Genomic DNA, 18,053 nt, shown 5'->3' on the forward strand with positions numbered 1-18,053 from the left:
ATTAGGAATGGGTTTATTTTGCCGGACAAACATTTGTATGCAGGGATCAATGAAATATGGCAAAATTATTAAAGGCAATGTGGGTGGCATTACATGAAATCTTAACATAACTTACGTGGCAAAACATTTTCTCTGGCAATCTTTATTCCAAGACAAACTAAATGTGTTTCACACCAGTGGATGGTTGAGAGTCTTTAACAAACTTGCTTTCAGAGACCAGAAGAAACAACAAAGACAAAAAAACGGACAAAAAAAACCCCACATTTCAGCCCATCAACATGGTAGTCTCAAACATGATAGAGGCCCAATTTGTGATGTTATGTCAGGAGTAGGTGCATAAACCTGAGAGAGATGACTGGTGAATGCGTAACATTTATGTGGGGTTTTCAGGCCTGTCCGAGTAGATCAAGATCAAGCTGAAGCCTCCACTGAAATTCTGTCAACTTCCCCGCTCTGTGCTAGAAGTTTGTGCGTTAACATGTTGTTACTGGCATGGATGATTTAAGGGAGGATCATATAAACTGCTTCACAGCGAGCACCTATACGCGATACGCCTGAAACGTCGTCTTGAGATCAGTGGTAAGGAAATAACGTATCAGTGTGCCATATGTGGTAGCCACAAAACAAATTATGAAAGGAAGTGGTTTTCACAGCTTTGCCGGTAAAAGTTGCAGAAATATGACTCTGTCAACCCTGCAGCACACAATTTACCCAAAGAACATAGCTGGAATACATTCGGCTTGTTTGTTAAATCGCCAAAATTATAACAAAACATCCTTTCACCTGTATATTTTCTGGATCTACATATATTGTCGCGTGAAAAGTTGCTAAATGGTTCACATTCACTGAAAACCCTTAAGTGATTAGGTTCTTATTTACATGTTAGCTAATATAAATGTATTATTATTATGTAACTTATAAATCATAAATTCAACAAATAAAAGATAAGACCTAGGTCACTTATCCTCAGAGCAAGACCATACAACAAAAAAATAGATCATATCCAGGAAGAAGTGAGTTTATATCTATTTGAACTAAACCTTAGTGTCACATTAACACGGCAACTCTAAGAAAACCTCCAGCTTTCTTTGAACCACCACTGGAAAATGACCTGAGTGACACTGAAAGTCTTTGGTAAAAAGAAAATGTGAGCAGTGTACGGCCCACAGAGCAACGCGAGGCGCAGTTTGACGCAGAAGATGTGGTTGCGGGGAGTCATCTGTGGCTCGGTGGTTGCACCATCCTATCGGCCCGGATGAATGAGGACTGGTGAAAGCGGTGACGAGAGGCAAAGTCAGCGTTTTCCTCCGTCAGTTGCTTGGTTTTGAGACCAATCCCAGATAGAGAGGGTGTCAATACGATCTCATCCTGGGGAGCTCCTTTTCCCCTGAAAGGCAAGAAAATAATGAGAAAAGAGTTTACGCTGAAAATATGGTACAGGAAATGACACAAACAAACTGACATCACTGACATTTAAAGCATTTTTGAAGACAGTTTTTGTTCATTTTTCTGTTCACCAAGACTTATAATAGTACAATGAATGTAGTCTTCTTAATTAAAATACCACACTTAGAATCAATGGTTCAAAATAGAAAAGATCCATAATTGCTAAACCCTTCATTGTATCTGGATGCGAATTTCCTCAAACTAAAGTCTACGCATATGCATTCACATTCCACTGAAATTGTAAAATATATCTTTTGGAAAACATTCACAATGTGGGAAAAGAACTTCATAGTTTCAGTTTGCCCCGATCAATAAGGAGATATGATTCAATACCTGCATATGCTACTAAGTGTTGACTTCAGCCATTTGAAGAAGCTGAACTGAGCTGCAATACCTGTAAAAAAAACAAAAAAAAACAACAACAAATAAATAAATCATTCAAATTTTATAGTTTGTCTTGAAGACATGATTTTCTGCTTAATTAACTATGGGTTTAATATAACTACACTTTTACACATGGTGCTTTTTCTCTTTGGTGCCGTGAGCGACTCTGCCCAGTGACCGCACTGAGACTAGGGACATTTCATCCCGCACCTGTGGGACAAATGTTTAACACTTGAGTGCATATGTTTGCAAATGTTGTGAGTCAGGCAACTAAGGCATGCTGTAACACAGATGCACAATGTGCCATCCAGCAATTCTAGAAATCCTAAGCAGCAACAGCTGCTAGGCTGCCGAGCAAAGAGAGCGCAAGTGAAGCTCCCAGCAGAGTATGCTGCCAGTCACATAATGACGGAGCACAGGGAGGCCAAAACTGCCCTTTTTGTAGACAAAGTGGAGTAATCTTCGTGGCATAGTAACACGCCCACACTGAAAGATTATATAAAGCCCTCATTCTACTCAAGTTTTTGGACTACATATGTTTTCAATTTGCATCGGAAAAAATAACTAACTGTAAGTAGAGGTGATCATTTCATGTGACAGTAACCTGATAAGGAAGAAAAAAACAAAAACAAATGTAACCTTGAAAGATATCTGACGTATAAAGATGCGATTTAGATATTAAATTAAACAAAAGTACTGAATGGAATTACCCTTAGTCTACCGCAATAAATATGCACAGTCACAGCAACATTAGATGCAACTGCCAAGTGTGAAAAAGATGCACATAAAGCTAAACTGAGAGTTTCTATTCCAGGAAATGAGCAGATGGAAATCACCTATAGGAAGTCCAGGACTTGTTTTACCAATGTAGAAGAAGAGCAGCAAGGCCATTAGTATGTTTGCCAAAGCATAAACCCACTGAATAACAAACATGATCAATATGGAACTCAGCGCCTGAAAGAAAACAAATATGTTCAGATTAATCATTCAGTTTTCCAGAAGTGATCAGAAAAAAAGCCACAAGAACAAAAGTAATAAGTGTTGCATGCATTGTGTAATCTACCCCGATGAGAGCGATCCAGTGGTTACACATCTTTGTAAAGAAGGAATCCTGCATAGATTGGATTTCAAAGCTCTCGTGTTCTGTTTTACCTCCAGCATCTGAAAGATTGAAGAAACAAACAGGTTTAACTCACATCTACAAGACATGCTTCCATCTGGCTTAAAGTTTGATGAGTAAATCTGATCACCTCTATTGTAATTGTGAGTTTCTGCAGATGAATCCTGTTCAACACAATCCGTCGAACTGCATTTGACTTGAGGTTGTTCTCCATCCCTGAGCTCCTCATTTCCACACTGAACCTCAGCTCCTTCCTCAGCAGGAGTTGAACTCATCTCCTCCCCTTTCTCCTCTGAGGACACATTGCTGTTCAGGTCAAAACCATAGCTGTCCATCAGTTTCTGCTTTGCAGTAACTTTTCTGCTCTGAGATCTGCTGCTCATCTCTTGCCTCAAGGGGTTCTTCTCAGCTCCAGAATCAAGCTTTGAGACAGATGGAAAGATCTGGTCCATGTCCCTGGTGAACTCCAGGAGAGTGCCTTTACTCCGCGGACTCTCATCTCCACTGCCATAGCTGGGGAGAGTGGATTCAATCAGTGGTCTGGAGCTCTGCTTAGTCGACCTGCGCCGGTTTCTTCTTCCCGAGATGGTGTTGCTCTTCTGTTTGGACTGAAGCTGGAAGGCCATGGCCACACTGAAGTAGGAGTAGTCAATGAAGCTATAGGTGAGCATGAAGTTGATGCTAACGATAGGCGCCAGCACGTTGACCTGGCCAATGAAAATGAAGGCCATGGTCAGCAGGCTGGTCAGACAGATGGCTGCCACTGGAGTTTTGTTTGGGCCTTTCTGTTAGCCAGAGAGAACAAAAGGTTGGTCAGTGACCACTGAAATACACAAGAATCTGCTGTTACAGTCCACGGACCAGCTTCATATTAAAATGCGTAGTAGCTCATTTGGTCAACAATCTAGCACATATCAGTTTTACAATGAAGGCTTTTACTTGTAATGTATATACAACTGAAAATTCAAAGTATTTCAAGTATTTGTTATATGTTAAGAAAAAGATACTGTATATAAATATTTGTTCATATATGCTCCCAGGTGATGTTTTTTTTTCTTCCAAGGCAGTCGCTGCAAATTTGAACAAGACTAAACTGCATCCTGTATCTATTACAACAGCATGGCTTTGAAGTAGAAAAGGCCGGGTTTCCAGATGTTTACAGACTGTTGTTAAAAGCTGAGATGATGGTCATCAAATTGAAAAATGAGCCAATTTTTTTCATGGCCGTGTAAAATGTCTCACTTTCAACATTTGGTGTGTTTTCTATCTTCTATTGTTATGAGATTAGCAAATCGATGCCTTCTGGTTTTATTTACATTTTGCACAGTGGCCCAACTTTTCTGGCTTTGAGGCTGTGTGTGTCCCAATAGCAATATCTTCCTCATAATTGCAAAAATCATTTTAACATGTGGTTTGTCAACCACTTTGCTTTCACTCCCTCACAACTATCACACCGTTTAAGGAGGACTGCTGTGTGCCTGGCAGGCCTCCAGAGCATACAGCGGAGCAGGGCCCTGCCCGTCGCCCTTCCTGCGTTTGTTCTGAGGCTTTGATTTGGGCCAAGATGTCTCAGGCCTCATTCCAGCCTGCTGAGAGAGGTCAAACACTGCTGTCATCCAAGACAAGCCTGAGGAAAACTGGGGTGGATGGGGTCACAGCGTTAACGTGACTGTGTGCCCGTGTGTAGCAACTCTTTGCTGCCGAAGTCACTCAACTCACTTCTGTTATATGGAGCCTGTGCTCTATAATTAGGCAGTCCTGTAACTGTTTCCTGCTGAGTCCATGCACCACACCCCCTATACATCTAAGCAAGGCACACATTAGGTTACAATATGTCAAATCCTGTCTATGCTAACTTTATCTTTTTCAACATGACTTGTATCTGAATATTGTCAAAATGTAGTAGTTTACAGCTACAGCTTAGTCTCTAGGGAAATTTACAAGGTCGGACTTTAGATGCTCCATTTATGTCAAAGTGTGGCTTGAAGGTAAACTGACTGGTGACTCTTTTTTTTATCCAATACTTTACTTTATGAATATATGTAGTGAGAAATAAACCTTCTTACATAGTCTATTTCTCAGCCTAACATGACAACATTAAATCGTGAACTGCGTCTGAGTTACTTAACCACAATGACCCGATGCATGCCTGGAGGAGAAACAGTATTATACCCCACCCCATGAACACTGCGCTAGCTTTTTGTCTTGGTGAAGATTGCATCATGCTCTTGGCCTGTTTTGATCTTAGTGGAACTGGTTGCACAAAGTGGATGTGATGGTTAACAAAAACTACCAAAGAAAACATAAACATAAACCATTATCCAAACAGTATTAGGTGTTCCAACGGGATAATAACCCAAACACATGTAAGGAATAGAAAATCAAGCTATTATTAAGAATTTGGGAAGCTGTTTTTCTGTGTGTTATGAAATCAAGCTGTATGCTAATTTAATGTGAATAATCTTAACAAATAAATTCTGCATTTATTTTGTTTTTACCTTTCTGTTCCATTTCAAATGCTCCAAAGCAACGAATTAAATTATATACAATTACAGGAATCTGCTCACTGAGAGCACTGTCTCATTCCAAGTTAGGAAATCATCTCATCATCAATTCCAACATTCCTCCACGGCTAAATTCATCCATCCACCCACCCCTTTTCCCAAGAAGCCCAGCGAGGGGATGACCCTCTCTTGGGCGATGCACTGGAGGATCCTGGGTGCTCCATACAGGCCACCCATGCAGGAAGCCAGGGAGGAGATATAGAGGCCCAGCAGAAAGAGGAAACCCACCAAGGAGACCTGGAGGAAGACAGAAAACAAACAGAGGGTGAAAAAGGATGAGGTGGGGTTGAGCGTTCACAACAGCTACACCCAAGTTAGTTCCGCTGCAGCCAGCCCCTTACAAAAACAATGAGAAGTTACCACTAATGGAGACTTGTGCGATTGGTTAACGCAAAAATATAATCTTTGCATTTTAATAACTCCCAAAAAATCATTTTCAATTAGTTTTTTTATCCATGAGAGCTGTAAAGGAATAACACAGTAACTGCCCACACCTGCCAATGCACTGATCACACGTGACTGAGTTCATTTGAAGTTGAGGGCTGGGAGTGAAGTTAATTCAAAATGCCTGACCCATCTCAAGTTTACACCTAAAATCTGTCTTTAAAGCTTTATTGTGAATTCCAAGATCATAAGCCAATCATCAAACTATGTATGTATTTAACCAAATGTAGACATTTTTAAATCCAGGTTAAAAACATTTCTTTTCTCATGTGTCTATGCATGAAATCTGCACGATATATTTGAACTTATCTTGACTGTTGCTTGTTTTTAAATGAATTTAAATGATTTTATTTGTTTCTCTTTATATTCTTTTATGTATTTGTAATGCTTCTTCCACTCCCTGCTGCAATGCTTTTATTTTATGTAAAGCACTTTGAATTGTTTGTACATGAAATGTGCTATACAAATAAATTTGATTTTGATTTATGCACAGTAAATGAAACTGCTGCTCACTTGGAAATAACAAGACTGAGTATTAACTTCCAATACATAATATAACTTTTACATAAAACATGCTTGGATTTATAATGTCAGTATAAGGAATAAACATAAAAGAATGAGAAACTGAGGCTAGACTGTTTGAGATTGTCTGAATTTTTTGTGAACTTGTGTTACAAGCTCAGTCAACCCTTTATAGTCAGCACAAGATATCCAATGAGAGGCAAGCCAGACAGAAAGTCTGACAGAGCTTGTGAAGAGGGCTACTTCAACCAGAGAAAAGTGTCTCCTAAGGTTTCCCTGTCAGTGAATAAGAAACATCAAAGATTTAGAGAGGACACAAAGTCAGACCCTGAGCTAATTACATCAAATCGACGACATGAGCCACGGTGGGGAATCCCCTCACATCGCCTCCTCTGCTGAGGGCTTCCCTCACATGTTAAAATGGAAACAGAGTTTACCTTTTCTGCTATCAAAAAGTCATAGCGCAGAGCTTCTCTAGTGCAGATGGCTCCCAAGAGGAAGACAAAGACCAGATACAGGAACCACCTGTGGGTCACCAACAGTACACCACACAGAATTATTAACAACTGCTCCTCTCTCAATACAAATAGGAGAAATCAGCCAGAATAACTTCATATGTGAATGTCTAATAGCACCGTGCTGGAAATGTGGGTTCGTTTGTTCTATCAAAACTGGAAAAAGATACCACTGTGTTATGAGAGCATGGTGAAAGTGAAATGTGCACATCTGGATATTACACATTTAAATGAATCATACCAAAATGTTATATATGAACATGTAACTAATGTGTAAGATATTGTCTGTATGCGTAGTGTAGTGTATCTAGCTCTATTATGTGTGTGCTGGTGGTGGATTTGGGGTGCCGTCGTACGAGGTGAAGACAGCTGCCAGCGTTCCCACAGGGATGTTGTTCTCAGGCCGCTGGAGGTCTGAGCTCATGTTGAAGCCTGCCATCACCCCTATACATGCCCACAGACACACAAACCACAAGAAATGTGCAACACAACCATACGATGCAACAGTGGAATCTAAAAACAGTAAGGGAGGGAGGGGTCTACTCACCTGTGGCAGCAGGGAAGAAGACCCCGAACACCGTAAAGAAGTTTTCTCCTGGGGTATAATCTGGCATGGTGTTACTGCTGAGAAGCCCGGCTGAATAACCGATAAAACCATGTCCTAGATGAAGAGTCGACAACACAAGTGCAGAAACTTAAGAGGACTCCAGCAACACTTGAAGTGAATACAGAACAACTTAACTGTTTTACCAACTAGTCAAAAGTTGAAATGGGTTGGTCAAACAATAAAACTGTTGCATATACACCACACACAATGCTACAGTTATGACCTCTCGAGACCTTTCCCCACTCCATGCACCTTTGAAGCAGGTAACATTGTCCCAGGAGGTCTAACTAGTACAGAAACTTATAACCAGCGAATGCTCGTAGAACATTCAAAGTATTCACTTCAATGTATTATTGTTCAGCATGATGTCATACTGAATTACTTGACCACCAGCCTACAATCATGATAACATTTTTGTTTAGACAATCTCCTCTCTGTTGCAGTTTCTCCCTAAACTTTGATAATCTCTTACGGCCAGAACTAGTCAATAGTTCGCCTTGATTTCTTTATTTATCATGATTTGAGGCCTAAACCAGTCCATTAATCAAATTCATCAAGTTTGGTCCACTCTCGGCCCTGTGATGGACTGGTAACCTGTTCAAGGTGTACACCATCTTTTGTCCAACAGCAGCAGGGAGGGGCTCCAGGCCCCCTGTGGTCCTGAATTGGGTCAGGTGTGTATAGAAAATGGCTGGATGAATGGTTCCACTCTCCATCTTTTATTAAAAAAAATAAATACAAATTTTAAAGTGCATTTTTGGTGAAACATGAAATCGGGTGACAATGAAACTGTCATACACACGATTTTCCTTTGAAAGACATACAATACCATGGTGCAGATGTGAAACTCTTTGTGTATATTCCAGCTAAAGCTGTGAATACACCAGGACAGAAATGTTGTCTTTCTCTTATATATTTATGAAGCAACACAGATGCATGATCCTGCTTTATAAAAAATAAATAAATAATAATAAATAAAAAAAAAATCAGTCATGAAATTGTAGGCTATGAATAATAGTAGGAAAACACAATAATTTATTAATTTGTGTATAAAAACACAATTTATTCTTCCACATTTAAAGCCACTGCTAAAAGCAAGTGCAGCTGCACCGACTGTGAAGTTACCTCATCAACAACCTCTGTTAAACATATTACACAGTGGCATTATTTATTTACAAAAATTAGGACAATTCCAGAAACATTATGTGAACTCCCCCCTCCCCTTGCCATGATTCAATAGCTTGTCGCATTAATGCCTTTAAATAATTGCTTTCTGTATGGCGTGATCCGTCTCTCACATGGTTGGGGAGGAATTTTTGTCCACTTTCCTCTTCAGCAAAACATTGTCTTGTTTTATAATTTCCCTGTAGGATAAATTAAGAACTGTTCCATTTCATTTCATGATATTTTGGCGTACAGAGTAGTTCATGGTCGACTCAATGACTGTCCAGGTCCTGTGGCTGCGAAACAACCACAAATCATCATCTTCTCTTCACCACTGTGCTTGATAGTATGAGATATGCTGAAATGCTTTGGTTTTCACTCAACTCTTTGGTTTTAGTTTGTTCAGATGCAATTTTGCAAACCTAAGCCACGCTGCCACATTTTAGAGAGAAGAAGTTTTCTCCTGGCAACCCCTGCAAAAAAAAAAAAAAAAAAAGCCATACTTCTCTAATTGCACAGTCATAAACTTTAGCAGTTGACATGCTAACTGAGGCTGTAGAGTCTTAGATGTAGCTCTTTGTTTTTTGCACTTTCTCTGAGCTTGGGGTGGATGAACTGAGAGCTCCACTCCGGAGAAGACTGACAACTATCTTGGATGTTTTCCACTTGTGTATAATCTTTCTCAAGGTAGAATGATGATGAAATTCTTGTAAAAATAATGACAGATAGCAATATGTCAGGTGTTGTTGTTTATCTGAGGTTATATATAACTAATTCTAAGATGTGGTAACCACTGGATTTTTTCATTTATTTTATTTTTTTAAATTAGAAAAGGAATGTTTTTTTCACCATTTAAATATCTGATCCAAGATGTTTAAATACACAACATATTAAAGATTAGGAAAATATTGCAGAACAAATTCATACAGTAGTTAGCTTAGTTCCACAGAGTACAGATCCATTTTGCCTCGAGGTCAGCTATACCACTAAAACAAACTAAATTTCATTTGAAACTGTCATTGCAAAGATTAAAATAAACAAAGTTAATGAGAGCTACTCTTTACAGACACAAAGACAGGACAGGTCAGTTCAGTCTGGGTCAGTCTGCTGAATGTGTGAGTGAAGATTGTTCTGTTTTGGTGGGGGCCTTTTAAACCACCCGCCTTTGTTACAACACCGGACATTTCCCCTTTGGTTATCTTGCGATGGGAAAGAATGTGTTCTCTCAGATTAATGACATGTTTATCCAAAAGGAAGTCGCCACCCTTTTCAGAAGCTCAGCAGCTTCCAAGTTTTTAGAGAAAGAATCAAAGTTTTCTTCTGTGTTGTGTTTTTTTTTTGACAAAGCCAAAACCTAAAGGGCTTCATTCAGAGAGTGCATGTTCTCTGTGATTTGTGTTTAAGGAGGAGTAAACACAAACATCAAATGGGTCTTGCTCAAACTTTTGTCCACTTTGTGACCCAGAGAGATCGCCCTCTGTCTAAACAGTCGAGATCCAACAAATCCAGGGCAGATCAGTGTCCATGTCCACACCATGAGTTCCCCACCCATATTACAACATTATACTCCAACATCCAAGTTAGCCTGACTCTGCCAGCTCTCACAACTGAGCTCTCTTTGAAAGGGCGTTCACATATTCAAACTGCTCAGCCTTACTTATATATGCTTTGTTTCAGGACACGTTTTTGTGGGAACAACATGCTCACTTGCATTTCACTCTACAGATAAAGACCAGTTTGTGTATGTTTGCAAGGCAAAGATTCTCTGTTGAGTTTCTGTTGTGCACATGGCATGTGATCGATGAGAGTTTCTCTGTATTTTGCACCATATCTATCTAATATGTTATGTAATGAATGCAAAGTGAGAGCAAAATAAGCTAAGAGAGACAAAAAGATTCAGCAATTTCAGATTCTGCTAACAAGACATGCAAACTGAGGCTTTTAATCTGACTCCAAGTTCCCTCTGTTCCCAGAATCACTGAATCAGTCTGAACCAGACATGTGAAGAAAAGCATGAATCACTGGAAACTGTTCGGCCCCGATACATAATGAAACTCTAGAGTCTTTAGTGACATCCATCAGCTGTATATGTCTTTGTGCAGCGTGTCCCCACCTCTCTCTGTTGCTCCAGTTTAAGTTGATGAGCAGAAATATTCCAAGCTCAGCTCCAAAAGGAGAGAGGGTAAAAAAGGTGGCATCTGCACTTGCAGATATTTCATTCATCAGTGGTGCATGAATGAACACAAACATGGATTTATATTCCAATCATAATAGACAAAGTGTGCTTGGACTCAGAATTTATAGTAATTTTTTTTCTCTCAGATACCAGAACAACAAGAGCAAATCCTGTCTCAATCCTGCTCCACCAACAGACTTAAAAACTCTTTTGTCCCTCTGGCCATCAGGCTGTACAACAGCTCTGAGTGATGGCACTTCTGTATTTCCTTACTATCTGTACGGTCACTTTATATTTTTTAATAGTTTTTTAAAATTGTATAAACATTTTTATTGCTTTATTATGTTTTGCTACTGGATGCTTGAATTTCCTTCGGGATCAATAAGTATCTATTTATCTATCTATCTATCTATCTATCTATCTATCTATCTATCTATCTATCTATCTACATCCTGGCAGAAACCTTCAGTGTGGCCCAGGAAAGATTTACTTTCACACTGTTAAAGGAATGTGGCCAATAAGCAGCCCAAATCACCTCCAAACATTATCTGAATGAAATGATCTCAGTGAGTTCATAGTGCATTCCCACAGGTACTTAGATCCAACCGCCTGTGATCGGATCATCAAAAAGTCATGTTAAAATCAGTTACATACATGGCTTAAGTGATCCGTCTTCAAAATGATGGATTGCTTAAATATAGTATAGATATCCTCCAGAGGATGGCGCATGAAAACTTGCTTTAAAGTCTAATAATCATCCATGTTTTCATGCAACAACGCTGCACTGATAGAATCCTTATTTCAGTTTGCTTATTCTTTGTATAGCAAGTGTATTGGCAGAGTGAGGCTCCATTGAGCGCAGCATTCCTCTGATGCACACTGGAATGTGTAGTCGGATTACATGAGCATCTGAGGCCTCTCCCTCCATCTAACTGACCTCTTACCCTCACAAACTAACCAGTATAAACTGTTGTGCATGGAGTACAGGGCGGGCTGTAATTTCACAGAGGTGGGGCAGGTCCCACTGGGATGATCAATAGGAAGAGCTGGTTTGATTCGAACTATATATTACAGTTAGGATCACAGAGAAGTATGGCGCGACGGTCTCTAGAGTAGAAGCAGGCGTCAGATCTCAGTTCCAGCAGTTTTTCTTTGTCATCTTGCAAAAATGTGGGTGAGTCTGGTTAACACCCTAAATCCTAGACCCAAGGAGCCCATTATGCCTTCCTGCTCAGTGAGGAGAACAGCTTTCAATTACTGGGACAGGGTGAGGCGCGTTAAGATGTAATTCATTTGTGCACTACAATCAGACGGGTTTGTGGTTAAACTGTTTGGTGTGACAGTATGTGGGCAACGTTACTGGCCAGACTAAATAAATCACAACACATAAAGTGGGAAATCAATTCTCCTCCCATCTAAGATGATACAGCATTATCTTGAGTAGGCTATGATTTCACTTCAGAGGCTATGATGCTGCAGGATGGACCAGTGACTTATTTAATGCAGCCCTATTTTGCTGCATTGAAACCATCGGATCGGGCTACTTCAAGACAGCTTCTTGGTGTTTACTGTGCTTTTTACTTGGCGATACCTTTTTCTTAGTGGCGTTTTAGACTCTGGGGCCTTTTCGCAGCAGGTGTATACTGAGATGACAAGACACTTACTGCAGACAGGCTGACTTAACTGAACTAATTGTGTGGCTTCTGAAGGTGACTGGCAGCACTAGATCATAAGTAAGGGGCTCAAAACAAATTATGCATACACTAGATACTTTTTCTGTTTTCGAGTGCCACAAAAGTCAAATCATTAATGTAACAATCATAGGCAACATCTAAGATCCCCCTGACTCAATCACTCCTTTCAATTTCTGCTTAAGAAACAAGTTACTGAAACTCCACAGAGGCAGAATCTAAGTCTCTGACACAAAGGTTGATGAATGTGTCAATTAACCTTTCTGATCACAAGAGCAGGGGAAAAATATTTGAAATGTCAAATTTTCCAGAGCATACTGACAAGTCAAAATATTAAGTTTTCAAAGAAAATATTGCTTAGCTGACAAGACGTGGCTCAGCTATGGTGGCGGTGGTGGGGGGTTGTACAGTGTGTGGAACTTAGAGCAACGGCACTGCCAAGTGCACACAGGAGACATGTTATCAAACCATGACCACATCATTTTGGCGGTGGCTCTTTTTCTTTCAGGATGTGCCTCAGCATTCAGTGAGTTCATGCTAATCTGAGCCGTTTCAGTTTGTTGGGGGACCTGTTGGTCCTGTGCCAAAAATGAGGTCACCACAACACACATCAGCTTTTAATTGGAAAAACCTGGAGAAGCTGTTGTGGCTGATTCTCCCACAGTTCCTAAGAGCTGCAATCTGACCTCTACTAACTGCGCTATAAAGCAGGCGGGGTGGTGGGAGGGGCTGAGCGGTGTGTGGTAGTGTCAGGACCAGAGCTTGGTTTTAGTGGCACATGAGGTGCTAAAGCTTCATCTTGCACAAACTAACTGCTGCCAAGCATTTGACGAGTAGCCCGATTGTTTTGTAGTTTGGGGAAGAACAATGCTACATGTACTTAAATGCATCTTTTATTATCATTTGCATTTTTGTCAATTGAAGGACAGACAGAGCATGCATGTGTCCCGAAATGTGTTATTCACTGAAGGGCTTGACTTCTGGAACACTTTTCTCTTCCCACTGGACAGGAAGTTGATAATCACTGAGAACAGGAAATGTGGGGAAGGACTTCCTGCAGGCCAACAAAAGAATACAATTTCCTCTAATAAAGAAAAATTCTGGTGAAAAACATTGCAGTCTCAAATTCAGCCCAGAGCGTAACTTCAGAAAAAAATGCACTCTGCAAAGTTTTCTAACACGAAATGAGTTAAATGAAAGAAATTCCTTCCTGGAGGAAAATAGCTCAACGGTACTTGCTTCAGTAGGACTGAACAACATTAGTGACACTAGAGCAACACCTGCTGGTCTGAACCAGTCACAGACACTAATTTAGTTCAGAGGTTTACAAACTGCCTTCGGGCTGCCCTTTGGAGGTTGAAATAAATCCCTTATCCTCTCAGCTGTGTAGGCTACAGTACATTAGTTCTAGTTTGCTCAAGTGGTGACACTTTGGAAACTTGCAACAACATGAGCAGACCTGAGTTCAGCGGATAAACAGAACAGTAACGGCATGTTCCTTTCCTCGGGTATTTTTGGATTAATAATTGAAGGTGAAAAAAAGCAGTTTGTCCAAAAAACAACACAAAAGACAGAAAAACATCATTCTCAACATCTAAATAACTTAAATGAATGCTTGCTGTGTTTCTGTTCCTCTTTCCCTAACTCCTGGCCATATTCCTTTTCCCTCTTGTCCTCTTCGTCTCATTTCCCTTTCTCACCGACTTGAATGCAGTTAAATCAAATGCCTTTTTTTATCCACGAAGAAGTCACATTCACAGACAGATTCTACGGCAGCCTTGATTTGACTGACGGCAAGAAATGCACTGGTGGAACTGGAAATATTAACCAGTGTTGCATTCCAAAAACAATACAGACACGATGAGATAATTGAGCCATTAAATTCGAACTTTACACGGTTCCTTTAGTGCAACTCCCCATATTTTGTTATGGTGAAAAACTAAATGTAAATATTATTTTCTACACAAAAACATTCTAAAACTCTAGAAGGGAAATACAGTAACACTGCATATTGTTAAACCTTATATAATACACTACAGTATTCTGCATTACAATGTGGACTGATATCTCTGTGTATCTCTGAGTCCATCCTTAGAAATCAAAACCAAAACAAATCCATCAAAAAGACAGCAGGGACACTAAGAGTGGTCGTATCAACAGACTGGTACATTCTGTGAGAAAGATAACATGTTGATGAGCTCAGTGTCATAGAAAGGCCTGGACTTTCATTGAAAACAATGGTGGTGACAAATTACACGATCCTTTCCGTGGTAAGAAAAACCCCAAACGACAAATGCTTTCCCGGAGATAGATGAGAGTGGATGAGAGCAAAAACCCCACAAAGTGGAAACTTTTACAAGACTAAAAAAGAGAAAGGACTTGGCCAAAAAAAATATCTGAAAAATCACGACCAGTACTGCAACAGCATTCTTTGAACATATAAATCTAAGATCAACCTGCATCAAAATTATGAAAACAAAAAAAGACAAAAGGCAGCTGAATGAGTTCCAAAATATACGTGGATAATGCTGTCAGCTCAGATTTGGACAAATGCAGCAAGGCTAAATTGTCAGTGCTTCACTCCTCAAATACAAATCGAATTTCTACCCAGAGCCTTATTAGCACTGCCTTCTGTGCAAAAATGATTTGGCAGTAATTCATGGCCAAGCACAAAAACATATTCATGCATTTTGCCCATCATCAAGAGATCTAGATAGATCAATATTGAACTCTGATCATAACCACATTTGTGTGCACTTAAAGACCAATTATCTAAATTGTACATATTCTATGAAGTAATGCTCTTAAATACCATTAGAAAAAGGTTATGTTTCATCCTTAAATTATTCAAAGACTGACATTACTGCTCTTTTATCACAAATTCAGTCTGAAGCAATGCTGCTTCAGACTTTCTGATATTCATATAATTCTGTAGCAAGTACAGAATAATCTAAGGGTTTATTTTAATTTATAAACACTGAAATATAGGAAGTGAATACCCACAACCCCAACCCTACCTGGATCGAGGTGTGTGAAGGTGCCAATGACAAAGTCCAGAGTGGAGACAGCCAGCACAGCTAACAGCAGCAGCTGGAGTCTGACGATCCACTTCACACCCGCCAGGTTGATTCCAAGCAAGGCCAGCAGCACTGCTGCAGACATGCATCGCACTGCCCACTGATTCTGCAGACCCAGCAGCTCGGCCACCGACTCAGAGAAGCCGGTGATGTACATGGCCCCGGCAACACACTGCAAGGTGGACGGCAGCAATGAGAGTGACGAAGATGAAAGCGTGCACTCCATCAAGACTTTTGAGCTGCATTACAAACAAAACTAACATGAAAAAAAAAAAAAATGGTCAAGCTGAAAGTTCACCTGTCCAAAGACATAGAGGAGGCCTACAGTGCCGCCCACCCTGCCTCCCAGGACAGTGGAGATCATAGAGTAGATTCCTCCACTCCCAATACCACAGTGCCCACTGACTCCGATCCCTGACATCACGGTTACTAAAGCAACTAACACGACCGTGGAGACGAGGAGCATCCCCAACAGCACGCCGGTGTTACCCTGATGAGACAAAATTACACATGATACAGAGTCATTCCGGCATATAAAACATAAATATCAGCAACTACATAAAATATTGACTGGATGAAGAGCATTTTACAGGATACAAAAGCAAGCATGTAATTTCTGTTAAGATGCATCTCGCTCTGGATAAGAAAGCCTGGAAAAGTATATTCCAACTGTCAAGCGAGACTAAAAAAAAAGCAGGTAGCAATTACAGTCCAAGGATCTTTGTAGCTATCATTGCAAAATACTTTATTATGGCTGCAGCTAAAAATAAAATGCTTAAACATAGCTGTACAGAAATGGGAAAACTCTTCAGTTTTGCCAAACACGAGCCTAGATATGATAAAGTATAACAGTAAAGATGTTGTCAGCTCTGTTCACCCTCAGCTACACTTCAATCAGCCAGACTTTTGCACAGTGTACACACCAACCCAAATTCTATTGTCATCAGTGGTGAATATTTATATCTATAATCGCAGCTGAAATTGAATGTCTGATTGGAAGAGCCTTTACATTTATTGACACCCTGTCTTTTTTTTATGTTCAGTGCGGTTTTGCAGCCTTTCTGACTGGGTGAAGGAGTGCGATTAGATCTGATAAACAGTGCAGCAGTACTGACCACCAGGTAGCCGGTGCGCAGGAACAGAACCACACCAAAGATGTTGATCATGCAGGTAGTGAAGACTCCATCCCAGGTGCCAAAAAGCACAGGCTCCCATACAAACAGCTTGATCCTCCACCACGGCTGGCTGCACTGGTGAAAACCCTGCACACAAAAAAGCAAGCCGCTGGAATCTTTGTCACGTTCACTTTCAAAAGATCAGAATTATTATAAAACTCTTTACTCTAATGCAATTACGCGCAGCAGAATATGAGCTGCCAAACACCTTACCTGAGCATCTTCGTGGAACAGATCATGAACATGTGTGTTTGTGTTGGTGACGGCAGACCCGCCCTTCAGCAGCTTTGTCCCATCTCTCTCCTGGTCCCAGGTGTGAACAGTCCAACCAATTGGCAGGGTTTCCATTGCCACCCGCAGACTTTACTCGCTGTGCTCTGAATGTAAAACGACAAGGTGAGAAACAATATGTTTTATTTTTAACCACTCGAGGGAGCAAGGCGACTTTGTCTTCAAGCTGGCGTAAAACAGCAACAGGTCCGACAGGAGGCCACCCGGATACAGCTGGGTGTGCGTCGGGTCTCATGACACTGAGACGTCAAAATTCAAGAGAACTGAACTAAGAAATAAGACAAGTCAAACAGCGGTGTAAATGATAGCTGATAACAACCGCACAGGACTTGTGGGTTTTTATTGTTATTTTCTTTTTTTCAAACAGTTACGCGCATGGCTAATAATCAAAGGTTACCATTTGGAGCCAAACCTAATGAAGAAAATGCCCATTTTTGCTTTTTCAATCATAGGTAAAATGCATCAGAACACTCTTACTCGAGAACACTCTTAAATGAGAAACTCTGTTCATAAAGAAGAGGCGAAATGATGAAACAACAGTCAACTTTCATTAAATAAATTTAAAAAAAGCTCCTGCCGGTGAGTCTTCCCACCTGTGCAGTCACTAAACGACATATTTTTTGTTTGGTTCTCAGTACAGCTTACCTTTCAGGGTCATATCACTCGGTGCTTTCGTTAAAAAAAGACGAAAAAAGGGATGAAATGAAATGACATATCGGTAATGTTCAGTTATGAATCCAGCCAGTGTGACAACGTCAGCTTCCAGCAGGTCACTGCTCACCTTTCCAAGGTGTGCTGCAGCATTTGCTCACAGATCCTGTGTTGGTCTTGGCAGCGATCCCGGACTAAGTAAAGTTGTTTAATGATTAAAGATGGA

At 40.4% G+C, this 18,053-nt stretch overlaps 1 protein-coding gene across 1 annotated transcript; it reads right to left on the minus strand.

Annotated features, from left to right (window-relative positions):
• Positions 1-17: 17 nt before the first annotated feature.
• slc12a8 (solute carrier family 12 member 8) lies at positions 18-17,957 on the minus strand. Its single transcript, XM_075478742.1, has 14 exons — positions 17,822-17,957; positions 17,099-17,262; positions 16,826-16,972; positions 16,009-16,200; positions 15,651-15,882; positions 7,543-7,656; positions 7,352-7,439; positions 6,918-7,005; positions 5,605-5,751; positions 3,081-3,735; positions 2,894-2,991; positions 2,667-2,784; positions 1,780-1,840; positions 18-1,387 (listed from the first exon to the last, which is right to left on the minus strand). Exons 2-14 carry the CDS (start codon positions 17,231-17,233, stop codon positions 1,216-1,218), a joined length of 2,247 nt encoding a protein of 748 aa, XP_075334857.1. The 5' UTR covers positions 17,234-17,262; positions 17,822-17,957; the 3' UTR covers positions 18-1,215.
• Positions 17,958-18,053: the final 96 nt, after the last annotated feature.

Source organism: Odontesthes bonariensis, chromosome 12, assembly GCF_027942865.1.
Source record: "Odontesthes bonariensis isolate fOdoBon6 chromosome 12, fOdoBon6.hap1, whole genome shotgun sequence".
Classification (NCBI taxonomy): Eukaryota; Metazoa; Chordata; class Actinopteri; order Atheriniformes; family Atherinopsidae; genus Odontesthes; species Odontesthes bonariensis.

What these genes read in the sequence shown, in the direction of transcription:
- slc12a8 (XM_075478742.1), bottom strand. Translation starts at nt 17,233, where the DNA reads ATGGAAACCCTGCCAATTGGTTGGACTGTTCACACCTGGGACCAGGAG. An exon ending in TCCTCTATGTCTTTGGACAG is followed by an intron (nt 15,883 to 16,008) that starts GTGAACTTTCAG and finishes TCCACCTTGCAG; the next exon opens with TGTGTTGCCGGGGCCATGTA. An exon ending in ACTGGATCGCTCTCATCGGG is followed by an intron (nt 2,785 to 2,893) that starts GTAGATTACACA and finishes GTTTTCTTTCAG; the next exon opens with GCGCTGAGTTCCATATTGAT.